The sequence below is a fragment of the Carettochelys insculpta genome, chromosome 8 (assembly GCF_033958435.1).
Source record: "Carettochelys insculpta isolate YL-2023 chromosome 8, ASM3395843v1, whole genome shotgun sequence".
Classification (NCBI taxonomy): domain Eukaryota; kingdom Metazoa; phylum Chordata; order Testudines; family Carettochelyidae; genus Carettochelys; species Carettochelys insculpta.
The window spans coordinates 65,193,710-65,208,328 of record NC_134144.1 but is presented as its reverse complement, the minus strand read 5'-3'; the positions used below and the strand labels follow the sequence as shown (position 1 = coordinate 65,208,328).

General features: G+C 38.0%; 1 protein-coding gene across 1 annotated transcript in view; it reads right to left on the bottom strand.

The window, feature by feature from the left end:
- The window catches only part of HACD2 (3-hydroxyacyl-CoA dehydratase 2), a 40,427-nt gene that overhangs the window by 12,599 nt on the left and 13,209 nt on the right, over positions 1 to 14,619 (bottom strand). Inside the window, exon 4 of the mRNA XM_075001317.1 lies at positions 6,614 to 6,702. Coding sequence (XP_074857418.1) covers positions 6,614 to 6,702 — 89 coding nt within the window. The remainder of the gene's footprint in view (positions 1 to 6,613; positions 6,703 to 14,619) is intronic.

The following is a 14,619-nucleotide window of genomic DNA, read 5'->3' as shown; positions in this document are numbered from 1 at the left end:
GTTTCTGCTACTATAGTCAGGGCATTTTCTGCTAAACTTCGGAGAACTGAAATAGTTAACACTGATATTTAAAGCATCATTTGGTTTCATTGTAAATACATTGAAATACACCAGAAAAATGGGCCATTTTGCTCTTCTAAGATATACCATTTTGGAAAGTTATCAGAGCAGCAATTTCAGTCAATTCACATTTTGAAAGGTTTTTTCACAACCACGAGATTTTTTCCATGTTTTTTTTTTGTGTTTGTTTTTTTTTAAAGAAAGCTTAGATTTCATACATTCAAAAAGGGAAAGAATAATGGGGCAGCTTATGTGGCCACAAAACTGCATTATAAATGGGAGCAAGTTCTAATACATAGCTTAGTTCAGCAAATGCTTTTATGTATAGTTTTCTTCCAGGAGAAAAATGTTATGAATTTTCTCTGCTATTAAGATCCCCCTTTTGCAGGTCTGTAAAACAAGAGAGGTAAAACAGCACAACTCTTTTCCCTTTTTCTCCAACTCTTAAAAGAGGAAAAGGAAGTCAGTAGGTGTGGGTAGTACACCCCGCCCCCCGAGTTCACACAGGGTAAACTACATGTGCACATAAAAAGAGAGACAAGAAAATATATGGGCAAAGGGAAATGTTTGCTCATAAACAAGAACGATCATATGCTTGCTTGTCAAAAGCTGATGGGACAAAACAAAGAAGATGGTATTTTATTACACCCAGACTACAAAAAACAGATGGCATTACATAAGAAAAAACAGCAACTTCAGAGAACATTTGTGCTAGTATTCATGGTAAGTTGGCTTGTGATGGTACTTCAAGCTACTTCTTAATCTGCAGCATGAAACCCTGATCACTTGCTCATATGCTGTATGCCAATCCCACTAATAAACTAGTTCATAGATAAAAGTTCTTCGTGGCATTAATTTCTTAATATTTCTACAACATCAAGCAAAAAGGAATCCTAAATCCTCTATGGGAGCGAATGTTTTACATATATCAATTGCAAAGCTTACTCTTCAATATGGACAGAATTAGGAACGCCGCACAGTAGTTGTAACAGACAGGTAGCCATCTTAGTCTGTATCTTAACAACATAAAGAAGCAGTCATGTAGCACTTTAAAGACTAACAAAATTATTTTGCAGATGATGAGCTTTCGTGGGGGAGACCCACTTCTTCAGATCCAAATGGTTAAATATAGTGTCTTACATGATGAATAGTGGTACTATATCCAGGAACAGGCTGTTTCAAAGCACTCAATAGCTGCCCCTTCTGGTCAAATCAGAAGCAACATCTGGTGAATTCAAGTCATAAAATTTATTTCATATTGGGAAAAGGAGGGACCCTGCTGAAAGTTAAGATTCAGACAGCCCACTTCACATTCTGTTCTAATCTCTGTCCTTGGATCAAAGAGGGGAGAGACTAGATTACTATGGATGTGGAAAATAAATTACCACTTGAGAACCAATATAACGTGGAAGTATGGGGGAAAGGGGACAAGAAACTGGTATTGGGAGTAGTTGATAAAAAAATACAGATAGCTCTAATCTAATTACATGGTATAACCTTCTGTTGTCATTGATTTCTGAAGTCATAGTCTTCTTATTTTCTGTGTTCAAACTAGCATCCACAACAGTTGGTCAAACAAGGGAAAAAGCCAGTTTAGTAGAAGGCATGCCTGAAATATTTTAAAGCTATTCTCAATTAATACTCTTATTTGCAGCAAAACTACAGACTGAGTATTCATTTTCTCCACCTTTTTTTGTAATATAGTTCTTTATATCACCACAAAGAATTAGGTACCAGTTACTTACTGACAGACATACTGGAAATCTATTGGTCATGACTAGAACACCTCATTCTGTGTTTTCGGACACTAAGTGAATTAGATGTTTAAATGTATCCAAGAGACATTATCAAACCTCAAGGGCCTGATTTACTAAACAGTACCTCAAGATTCTTATTTGATTAGACTCAGCTACTGTTAATTTAGCAGAAGTATAATCCTCTTCTTTCCTTACAAGGAAATAACCACAGGGAGGAAAGAAAAGGCCAGCAAATCAAACAGCCTATGGCAGTCCTCGAAAGTCATCTGTGATCATTAAAACACCTCTTTTTAATTTTATTTTTAGGCTATCCCTGTTTTTTCCTGTAGGCCTTGAAATGCAGTGCTAGGTATCTATCAAAGCATATTTCACGCTGTTAAGAAGACTGATGCTGTAACAAGCTTCTTAACTAAGCTATTCAGACCACAGATATAAATTGCTGCAGACAGCTATTTCAAACTGATTTATATTAATCAAAACAAAGATGACCCCACTATACTGAGATGTAAAGTTAACATTTGGAATTTAGGAAACATGACAAAATAAGGTCATTATTTTATTCACTTTTCCTCATGCATATGCATGAAAGGTGTCCTAAGGATGGGGGTGAAGAATTAAAAGGAAGTTCTCCATGCCCTTTTTTTCATTTTATGATGTGTAAAGAGGTTTTCTTATACTCAAAATGGCTGAATGTTTTGCTCAAAGTTTAAAATAATAATTTTTGGGCACAAAGCCTTTCTAGAAAATTTCTGCGCACATTGTGAATATTTTGGCAAGTAATAAATGACTGAAAATGAGTGGGTGTTTAGAAAGAATTCATGATACAAATGTTAATTACAAGTATAAGTACAACTTCTTCCAATTCTTTTTTATTAGCTTCACAAAGAAATGTGGGGTTCCACACAGATTTGCAGGGTCTGATACATAAGGTGTTTCACAGTTACTATTAGTCCAATTGTCTCTCAGGACAAATATTATTACATCAGTGTAAATAAAGGTGAATGACGCCTTGTCATTGTGAGTTTTGAGTTTTTTCACGTTCGGCTTTTTCTTATTTTTTCAGCCCTGATAAAAGTTCTTGATACGCCAATAAATAATATCTTAATAAACTAGGACACTAACCTATTCAATGGTCTGTCTTTCTTTTTAAGTAATATTTAGCATACTTGATTGCTGTTGATATTATAAAACACAGACAGCAAATGCAAGGATCCCTACACTCTTCCTTCAGTAGAATTGTATCCTGTATCCTTAAAAATAAACTCTATATTGGTATTCATGTTGACAATCCCCGAGCTTTCTGATGAGACTGTTACTGATGATACCATTACTGATACGAACATTTATCTATTGAAACTGGAGAAAAATCATCACGTTGCATTTCAGACAGGCCACCAACAAGTTATCAGACAATAGCACAGTTCAATCACTATTGTTCTACACAGATGCAAATATATGACATGAACTGGAAGGAATGTTTTAATTTTTTTTTTCTTGACCAGTGTTTTGCTCTAATCTCTCACTTTCCCTTTTGTCCTTGGAAACACAACACCGGCACACACCAAACAGAGGCCAAGCAGGCTCCACTCAGGATGTAATGACATTTCATAAATAATGTCTGGAGAGGAGATATTGTACCACACGCTAGACTTTCCCTAAAAGGCTAACACCTATCAGTTCTTGCTGACACAAGGAAAGTAAGCTAATCTCTCTGCCATACATCATCACAGGGGGCTAGTGCCAATGCTCACCTCTAGTGCCAGCAGCTTGATGCAAATGAGCAGTCTTGAAAATGCAAAATGGCCACTCATTTGCATATCCAAAGCAGAAACGAGCAATAAAAACGTGGCTCAACCAGCAAAAACCCTGTTGTCAGCAGCCCCTTATCCCTGATTTTTAAGAGGCAGAAGGGGCTGGCGACAGAGGCGGTTTCTGACAGCAGAACCAAGTCTTCACTGCTTGTTTTCTGCCACAAATATGCAAACAAGTTGCCCAGATATGCAAATGAACAGCCATTTTGCATTTTTGAGACTGCTCATATGCACCAAGCTACTGGCACTAGGGGTGAGTATAGCACTAGCCAGGGTGTGTCTATAAAGCAAAGTTATTTTGGAATAATGGACGCTATTCTGAAACAACTTTGCAAGCATCTACACAGCAAAACCACTATTTTGAATTAATTTCGAAATAATAGATGGCCTATTTTGAATTCTGTAAACCTCATTCTCTGAGGAATTGTGCCTATTCCAAGACAGATTTCAGAACAGAGTCTGTATAGACAGGAAATAGGGGCTATTTTGAAATAAGCTACAGTGCTTTTAGGGGCTCCAATCTGAAATAGGCTCTATTGTGTGTGGATGCTCTATTTCGAAATACCTGGGTGCTATTTTGATATGCATTTTGTGTGCAGACATGCTATTTCGAAATAAGTTATTCTTGAAATAACACTGCTGTATAGACATAGCCACAATGCTTAACAAAAGTCTATCATGCAGCTATAAGGTCATGTATTTATAAACATGATAACACCAAATCCAACAAAATTACAAAAAGCACAAATGTGTTAAAAGCAAGACTCATGCTTCAGAGCATATCAAAGTTGTAGATGGTCAATGTACAGAGAAAGAACGTGGTATTGATGTTTCTTCTTTCCAAGACTATCCTATCTGCAAGCACCCTGGAAAGCAGGATATTAAAATGCTTCTAACTCCAGAAGTTAAACAGCAAAACTGAAGTTTATTTAAAAAAACCTCATCATGCATATACATGTCTTACAAAATCCATAAAGGTGCGTGAATTTAATCCTGGACTTCAAGGACCTCACTTGTGCAGACAGCCCTTTAGAAAAAGCAGAACACTCATGACATGTAAATACCAGACATTACAATACCAAATTTACCAGAGATGTGGTGTCCATAGATCACCTCCTCACCATCTCAGGTTCTTTCACTACCATGTCGGAAGCTAGCATTCCACATGAACCTTCTCTATACTCACCCTGTTTTTAAGGGGGTATTAAAAAGTAGTCTAGGCTATCCAATCCTTAATATTATAATACCAAGATAATAAAGAAATTTTCCAATGTGGATAATTTCTACATTACTATCCTTGTTTATAAAGCACCATGCACCCCAACAGTAATACAGAACTACATTTTCACTTATGATATATAGATGTTTCTTAAAATACATCTAAATACACACATCAATTCTTTGCTCCTAACTAAAAATTCTCAAAATCCCATTTTGCTTGTTTGACATCTGACAGTCATATCCGACTCCAGCAAAATAAACAGCACTCACAGGGAAAAGAGTATTATACTTAAATCCTGCAGATACTTCTGTTGAAGGAAAAGCAAATGTTTTCATATAGGTGTTTTTCAGTGTTTTTTTGTTTGTTTGTTTAAAAAAAGAGGAGCCAGTACTCAGCCAGCTCCCAATCCCCTACCATCAGCCAATCCTGTGGCTGCAGCTACCGAGATGCCAGTACTCAGTACCGGCCCAACAAATAAATAAATAAATCCAGTGTTGTGAAGAAAAATGTTGACATATTCTTTACCTATCAAATGTACTAGTGGACAGGATTATTTCAGTGTTAGAAAACCTGCAAAATTGTAGCTTCAATAAAACATGCTGATTGCTACTTTGATCACCTTGCTCGTATACCACATTCTTTTCCTCCACTTTTTTGTATTTTTACATTGTCTTCCCATATATTTGGGCAGCTCAGAGCACAATCTGGGACCTAATATAATATACATTAATTGTCATAAAAGGAATATTTGTTTATATGTAACAAATGTGAAAAATTATTCCATTGTCAGTCCAAAGACCAGAATATTAGAAACATTGTTCTGGGAAACACTGAAAGCTTGTTTGGGAATGCAAAGACCTCCATAATTTTTGATCCTGTGCTAACTCAAAACAAAAGTAATTTTACTATTATCTTCAACAAAAGCAGGATCAGTAAAAAGATATATGAGATGAAGCAATATTACAGCAGCAATTGTTTGGCACTGCCAAATTCAAAATGATACCTTAAAAAAAAAAGAGAGATCTTGGGTTTAGAACAGTAGTTTTAGTAATTACAAATTACAAATTTAAAAGGGGGAAAATCTCAACTGAAGACATAGTGACAATCTCTCACTGGCTCTTTTAGACTCACCATGTATTTATGGAAATTTCTCAGGAAAAACTTCTACGGTTGAACAACTAGAAAACTTAGTGCTACACACATTTGTATTATTAAACCCCCTTCAAACTCTAGGAGTGGTGTAATGGTAATTTTGGAAGGGGAAGAGTTTAATTTCAACTATCAGAAAATCCTTAAGTCCAACAAAGTGGTGATCGGCCAGAATTGCGATGCTTATGAGCAATGAGATCCACTAGTACAGAATACCAATTATTTCATTCTGATTATCAATCTATATAGAAGGCCACCACAAATGAAGTGAAATACCAGAAAGTAAGCCTTTCCTATCATTTCATAGGCCCAAATATTCTAAATGCAAGTGGAATTATTGTTATCAAATGGTAAGATTCCCTTAAACTGAGCATGGGAAGAGAAAGCGGATGTCAAAGAAAATGCCAACATGTAGATAATGTCAGCTGAAGTAAAATATATTTTCTGTGGTTTATAGAACTCTCATAAAAACCATTCAGATATCAGGAGCAGAGAACATATTTAAGCTGAAGAAAAAAAAAAGGGGGGGTGGGGTAGGGAATGACACTGACACTGGTTTCTTTCTAGCACCTTCTTATTATCTTTTCATTCTCTTTCCTGTGGCTTAAACTTACCTCTTTTACACTGTGTGTTACAGCCCATGTCAGGAAAACCCTTGACATCACTTGGAAAGCCGTAAGGACAACAGAAGAAGGAACAATACCTGTAAGATATTTTAGGACTGATAAATATAGTGAGTTTTACTATTCTAGAGAAAGAGACAGATTTACAAAGGTAAATGCTATTTAGCAAAATTCCAGGAAAGCTGAACTTTCAGAACACAGGAGCGTGAACTTTAATTTAGACTGCAACATTTTCAAGGTGGGAGGGAGGGGGACTATGTTCTATGACACGTCAGTAGTAATGGGATGCCTTACTTGGGACTAAGTTATTCTTACTCATATTTTCATAGTGCCCAGTCTATCTTGCTGCAAAGAGTATGGCACAGATTTTAATACATAAGGACCAAACTTGGTGAGTAAGGTTATGTCTACACTGTACTTTTGTCATTCAGGGGTTTGAAAAACCATACTCCTGAATAATAGAAGTTTTACAGAGGAAAAGCACCAGGGCAGCAGACAAGGCTTTGTTGGCAGGAGTTGGACTACAACTGCCCTTTAGGGGTAGTTCTATTTTTGCCATAAGAAGAGAGCTATCCTGCCAGGAAACAGAAGCTACATTGGAGACCTTACAGTGGCACAGATACCATTTAGACATATTAAGATGAGGCCATTTTTACCCACCTATTTTTCAAAATAGAATCACTCTTTAAAACAAAATGTGTCTGATTAAAATATCTGCATATAGTTTTGTGTGGGGTTTTTAAACGTGGAACAATTAGAGTTATGTAAAAGCGGACAGGCACCATTTTAACATGGCATTTCTCAACTAATGACACTTAGAATATTTACCAGCTTTGAAGAATCAGAGACATGGAACCAGCAGAATGCTGTCCACCATGCACACAATACCACAATAACAATGGTAAATAACATACACAGTTTAACAGGTGGTTTATGTGGGAAACGCGAGAGAAACCCTGAAGTTTTCATATAAGCTGATAGTGTTTCATTGGCATTCTTAATCAAGTTTTGAACTGCAAAATACAATATGACAGAATGGATCCAACAAATGTGGCCTAACAAATAAGACGTCCTGTGGCACCTTACAGACTAACAATTAATTAGGGCATGACCTTTTGTGGGTAAAGAAAAAAATGGAAAGATGAATCAGATGTGGCAGGCATACTCTTGGCCTGTGAGATTATACACCCATTTTATATAACTATAAAACTTCATGGTGTGATTTTTGATCTTCCTCAAAGACACAGATCAGATCAAAAAAAGCGTAATGCCACTAACGTTTCAGACAGAAAAAGCAAGAAGTACTTTTAGCTCCCAAAGGCTTCTAACAATGGTGCTTTTAAATTATATTAGAATTTGAAAAGGTAGAGAAGGGCAACAAAAGTAATTCAGGGTATGGAACATCTCCTGCATGAGGGGAGATTACAAAATCTGGGATTTATTTTAGAAAACTAACAACTATGGTTGCTATTTCGGGATACATTTGTATCTTGAAATAGCAACTCCATGGCTACTCCCTGCGCTCAAAATAGCAGCACTCTTGAGTGTGGTATTCTGCTTCCGCTACCCCTCATTGTGAGAGGGATAGCGGAACCTTCAAATTAGGCACTTATTTCAAACTTCAGTGCTGTTTGGACAGCACCAACTTCAAAATAAGTTATCTCAACATAATTTATGCAATTTGCATTGTGCAAATTACATAAATTATTGTGATTTAGAACCACAGTCTAGACATAGCCTAAGGGGGGGATTATCATAGAGGCCTATAAAATCATGAATGGTATAAAGAAAGTGAATAAGGAAGTGTTATTTACTCCTTTGCATAAACAGAAGAACTAGGGGTCATCCAATGAAGTTAACAAGCAGCAGGTTTCAATGGGGAAAAAAAAAAAAAAAAAAAGGAAATACTTCTTCAAACAACGCAAAGTTAACCTGTGCAACTTGTTGTCAGGGGATCTTCTAAAGGCCAAAACTGTAACAGAGTTCAAAAAGGAATTACATCAGTTCACAGAACATAAATCCATCAAAGCCAAGATTGTCAAGAGATGCAATCCCAGGCCTGGGTGTCCCTAGCCCATGACTGCCAGAAGCTGGGAGTGGATGACAAGGGATGGATGGCCTAGTCTGTTCATTCCTTCTGAAACATATGGCACTGGTCCGTGTTGGAACACAGGATACTAGTGTATATGGATAATTGGTTGGATCCCAGTATGGCTGTTCTTATGTTAACTGAACACAAATTACTGAAAACATTTAGCATCATAAGTGCTTGGGAGATGAATAAAGTCTGGATATGCATGAGTACAAGAAATGAGAGGCAAGGATATGGAAGGGTTCAGGAGGAACTGACAAATGAATTTAATAAGAACTAGCGTTTTTCATCATTCAGACATGCAGTACAGACCTCACAAAAAAGCAAATTCAGAAAGTAAAGGTTGAAACATCTCTCATCTGGCACCCCTGTGACCTGATTGGAGCTGGATGAGAAAATTTCCTGAATGATGAGAGGTCAATATTTTCTAGCACATTACTCACACTTCCACTGCTTACTGGGCTCTTAGAAGATGAGGGTTAATTACAGCTAAACATCAGGAAAGCAAAGAGCCAGGACTGGTGGCTATAAACAAGCTTTACGGGACCATGAGACACTTGGCCACACCCATGATAAGTGGTCGTCCAGCTAACTAAAATCATACCAGATAAAAGAGCGTGCTGGATGTAGGTGTTCCACATTAGAGAGGTGCAACCTGTTATAGGAGGGATCGAAAGAACCAAGGCACCCATTTGAATGTAAGAAAAATAACTGAGATATGGCACTTTTCAATATTGTTCATGTGTTAATGGTCAGCAGATTTCAGAAATGTAGTTTGACAGAACTGCTTTGCAGCTCAAAGATGCAGATAAAGGGCTGGGGAAAAACCCTGTAGTCTGCTTACTCATATAGGAACATGATAGGTTATACAAATCCCATTCACTCAAGGAAGGGTTAAAAAACTGCTGTGGGCTCAATAAGCTCAGCTCATTTCACCTGCAAAATCTTTAGCTTTAGATGCTATATGTGGTTTGCCAACTGCCTTTTATAGAAACACAAGGTTTAATTGAGCAACAATTATTCCTCAAACCAAGAACTACTGCATCAAACAATACTAGACTGCCCTCTGCTGCTAGATAAATTAATGTTTGAATTCAGCTTTTCAATAGTGGTATTTAGTTATACTGAAATAATTTTAAAACCAGAAAATTAACAGAGACTTACTGCTAATATCAGAAAATACTTTAAATACGTGGAGAGGATGTGTGGGAACTATCTGTTTTTAGATTTGTACCTTTATGGGTTTGGAATCATATGGATATTTTATTGGTTGATCATGTCTTTAAATGCTTGTTGACTAAGAACTAAACAAAACAGTTGTATTTCAAATTAAAAGAGGAACTTTCCTAACACAGAGTTTCCCACATCTTTAGGAAAAATATTTTAAACTATGTAACTAGATTTGGATGAGCAGTATAGGAGGGCTTCTTCACCCTGTGGCCTTGCTTCTGCAAAGTTTTACAGACATTAACTAAACACTCTGTGAGCAGTTCCATGGGACTAGCTGCAGGATATGATGTTAAGCAGGTGCTTAAATATACTATTGCAGGATCAGTGCCTGTATGAGTAACACATCAGAATGCTGAAGTAGCAACATTTCACCATAAAGATTAATCAGTTGCCAAAGTGCCCTTCTTGTCGTCATGTGAGTTGGAACTGTAGGTTGACAGGGTAGACCGATTTAAGTAAAGGCGATTTAAATAACTGATTTAAATCACCAAAAAAAAAAAATCTTGGATTTAAATCAAGTTACCAAAAAAGCTAAGACTGATTATGCTTCGAGCGCACTTAAGAAAGCCTGAGTACGCCACACTGAACTCACTGGCATTTCTGTTTTTTTGCGGAAAAAAAGTAGAGAAAGGGGTTCCTTTAGAAAAGCTGAGTTATGCAGTAAAATAGGGAATAGATTTATGGCATCACCATTATGGTCTGTGACCAAGATGTTCCAAAGTAAGAGCCACGTATTATGTAATATAAAAAAAGAAAATAACACTCAGTGAAAACTGGCAACTCTAAATTTCTCTTACTGAAGCATTATAGATTGTATATTTGAGTGACAGTTTCCACACCTAGTTAACTGATTAAACAAGCCATAAAGATTAGTTAAGCTGAACTATTTTTCTAGAAACATCCAACACACTAAACAGCTTGGGAATTTACTTGTCAAATCACCCTTATACTAAAGGCATAGAGAATGTTTTAAAGGATGCATAGCAAAATGAATTATTTCACATACTAACCAATTAGGTGTACCCATATCTTCATCCACATTATTTTCACCCAATAAATAGTTTTTCTTATGTTTCATTCTTGCAACTAGACCATGCATCTTCTGGCATTGCTTACCTTTGACACATTTTCCTTTTTTACCCGGTATACGAATTTCCCCACAATATTTCCAGAAGCCCTGGCACTTTTTCTGTGGCAAAAGTGTGGAGGAATATCGGAAGCTGTGTGTGTGCTGAATACCGTCTTCCCCTTTTCTTTCCAGTCCGCCCTACTGTTCTTTTCTATGCTGCCTCCATCCTTTCTATATATTGTCTTTCTATTTTAGCTAGCTCCTCTGCTGTGCTTGGCCAAAGTCCGCCACCAACTAAGCACAGAACAAAAGACAATCCTACCCAGCTTGTGTCTTTCTTTGCACAAGTTATTTTTAGTCTACTGAGAAACAGAAATTGAAAGCTCAAAACTTCAAAGTAGTAAGAGATGGTAAGCTGCACATATGAAAGGAATTAATTCATTTTTATGAGACCTAAGTATATGTGTAACATGTTTATGATGAGATTTGTTACTTATTTTTAAATGAGGAATTTAATATTTTATTTACTTAAAATGATCAAAAATCTGAACTAACAGATTTTTTTTTTAAATCTACCCTGATCCATGTACTTCTGGACACACTGGCTACGTCTACACGTGCAGCCAACATCGAAATAGTCTATTTCGATTAATAACGTCTACACGTCCTCCAGGGCCGGCAACGTCGATGTTCAACTTCGACGTTGCTCAGCCCAACATCGAAATAGGCGCAGCGAGGGAACGTCTACACGTCAAAGTAGCACACATCAAAATAGGGATGCCAGGCACAGCTGCAGACAGGGTCACAGGGCGGACTCAACAGCAAGCCGCTCCCTTAAAGGGCCCCTCCCAGACACAGTTGCACTAAACAACACAAGATACACAGAGCTGACAACTGGTTGCAGACCCTGTGCCTGCAGCATAGATCCCCAGCTGCCGCAGAAGCAGCCAGAAGCCCTGGGCTAAGGGCTGATGCCCACGGTGACCATAGAGCCCCGCAGGGGCTGGAGAGAGAGCATCTCTCAACCCCCCAGCTGATGGCCGCCATGGAGGACCCAGCAATTTCGACGTTGCGGGACGCGGATCGTCTACACGGTCCCTACTTCGACGTTGAACGTCGAAGTAGGGCGCTATTCCTATCTCCTCATGAGGTTAGCGACTTCGACGTCTCGCCGCCTAACGTCGAAGTTAACTTCGAAATAGCGCCCGACGCGTGTAGACGCGACGGGCACTATTTCGAAGTTGGTGCCGCTACTTCGAAGTAGCGTGCACGTATAGACGCAGCTACTGAAATCCAGACTACTGATTAAGTATGGAGTTTATAGTTTCCTTTAGGCAAGTTATCTTCTGTGTACAGAAAAGACATTACGCTAGGGCCTCAATGTGCAAAGCTTGTTCACTAGGGCAATCCTTATTCACCCAACTAATTCCACTGACGAAAGCAAGATTATTTTTAGTAAGCTCTGAAATAATGACTTTGCCTTGTCCATTTCGGAAATACAGCTCCATATTTAATTACTAAAAAGCCCTTATGTTACATAGAATTAAGGTTCCTTAGTGCACTATTCCCTTGGAGAAAAGAAAGTTGAGGAAAACTCAAATTGCTGAAAACTAGGATATGCAAAATTAATATTGTCCTCTTTCAGCAATGCCCCAGTATATCCCATTAACACGCACACCTTTACTCCGCCAACCATACTGTTCAAATTTGTAAGCTCTTCACCTCCCATTACAACTCTGACCTACAGAATTCTACTTAACACTATTAAAGGACGAAAAGGAGGGGAAGGTGGTTGCTCACATCACTTTCTATCTGTTCCCCTCAAGCTTGCAACAGGAATTATTTGGGTACACTCCAGGTGCAACCAGTGTTTTAGTTTTGTCTACTCTAAATGGTGAAGGCAGAAGTTGGACATATGTAGAAAACTTGTGTTCGTGATACATGGGTGAATTACATTGAAGTGACAAAACTATGATTATGAGGAAATTTATGTTTTGCATTCTCCATGTACAACCAATTTCACAATGCGACATGAACAGTGACTTTACTAGAAAAAAATATTGTCATTAGTGAACTGGGAACATGATAGCAGTCTATTTATCCTGTACATTCATGAAAGATAAAGTGAGCGAGGTCAGTGTCATGTATAGCTGTACTGATAGACGAAGGCAATATTTAGTTCTGAGGTGTGTTTGTGAAATCTGTGGAATTACTTTTGAGAGTGTGAAAGAGCAGTGATGTGGTACATGACCACTGTATTGTACCCTCTCATGTGTGTGAAGAAAGGAGAGAGATAAATTTGACGTATTAGGCATCATTTCCATGTGTCAGGGAAGACTCTCAATTAGGTCAGTGGCAGGACATAGGGCTTTTATTACAAAGGATATTGTGAGCAGTAAAGTAAAGCATAAGCTGTTTTTAACTATTTAATGATAATTAAATATATCCTGTGAACAACTGTATGTCTACATTTGAGATAGGAGGCATAATTCCCAGCTCTCTCAGATGTAGTCATGGTAGTTCTTCTCATCCAAGTGTGCTAAAAATTGCAAAGTTGCCAAGGTAATATAGACAGTGGCTTGGGCTGGCTGTGTCAGTACAAACTTACATGGACCCTCTAGGTACATCCTTAGACACTATCCTGAACCACCATCCATGTCACCCTCCTGAACTATTTTGTTTTTGCTTTTATTTAGTGGCAGATCAGGTGGAGGCCAACACTAACATCCTCAACAGCTGTGAAGGTGAATATAGGTTGCAGAAAAGAAGTATCTCCCGTTGTTTTGGTCTCCTTGCCTTTATATTAAGATCTTGTCCTGTCAACGATCTGTGGGGAAACTGGTGGTAAATGGTTCTTTCATATTAAAAGAACTTGTACACAGACATATTTCAAGAAGGCACCTACTACCAGCAATATTTCAAAGTCCTCCAGAGACAAGCTAATGGAAAGAGGAGCAAGAGTGTGACATCTGGGAGCTCCCAGTCATACAATGGCACAGAAGCTGTAGTTACAAGATGGTTGTTAAAACCCAGATGATACAGGAGTACGTTTTCAGCAACTGTAACTGAGCTGTCCTTTCTAGGATTTGTTCTGCTCAGCCCACATGGGGAGAGGACTAGAAAAGATCCCGCAGCCACAGCTTGCCTTATCGTTCATCTGGATTACCACATCTAGAAGAATCATCTTGTAGTAGTTGAAATCAGCAAAGTTATTTAATGAAATTTGTGACCTGGAATGTCAGGACTCAACCTAATACTGATTATCTAGAGCATCTTACCATAACCATGGCCTGAAAAATTAGGTGATTTGACATTCATATTGCTGTCCTGGGCAAGACCCAATGAACGTGTGCATGTGTGAAGGAACAAGGAGGTGGACATCCCTTCTTCTGGAAAGGAAAATCTCAAACAGAGTTTTGAACTCCTGGAGTTGGCATCAAAAATCAGATCTCTCAAATCAATGTAACCAGCTGTCTATCACAAGCAACAAAAAGCTTATGACTAACAAACCTTCAACAAACCTATTACTTTTATTAGGTTTTATGCCCCAATAATGCCAAAGAAGAACTCTAGATCAAGAATTGCTCAAGTCTTCTGGGATGTACA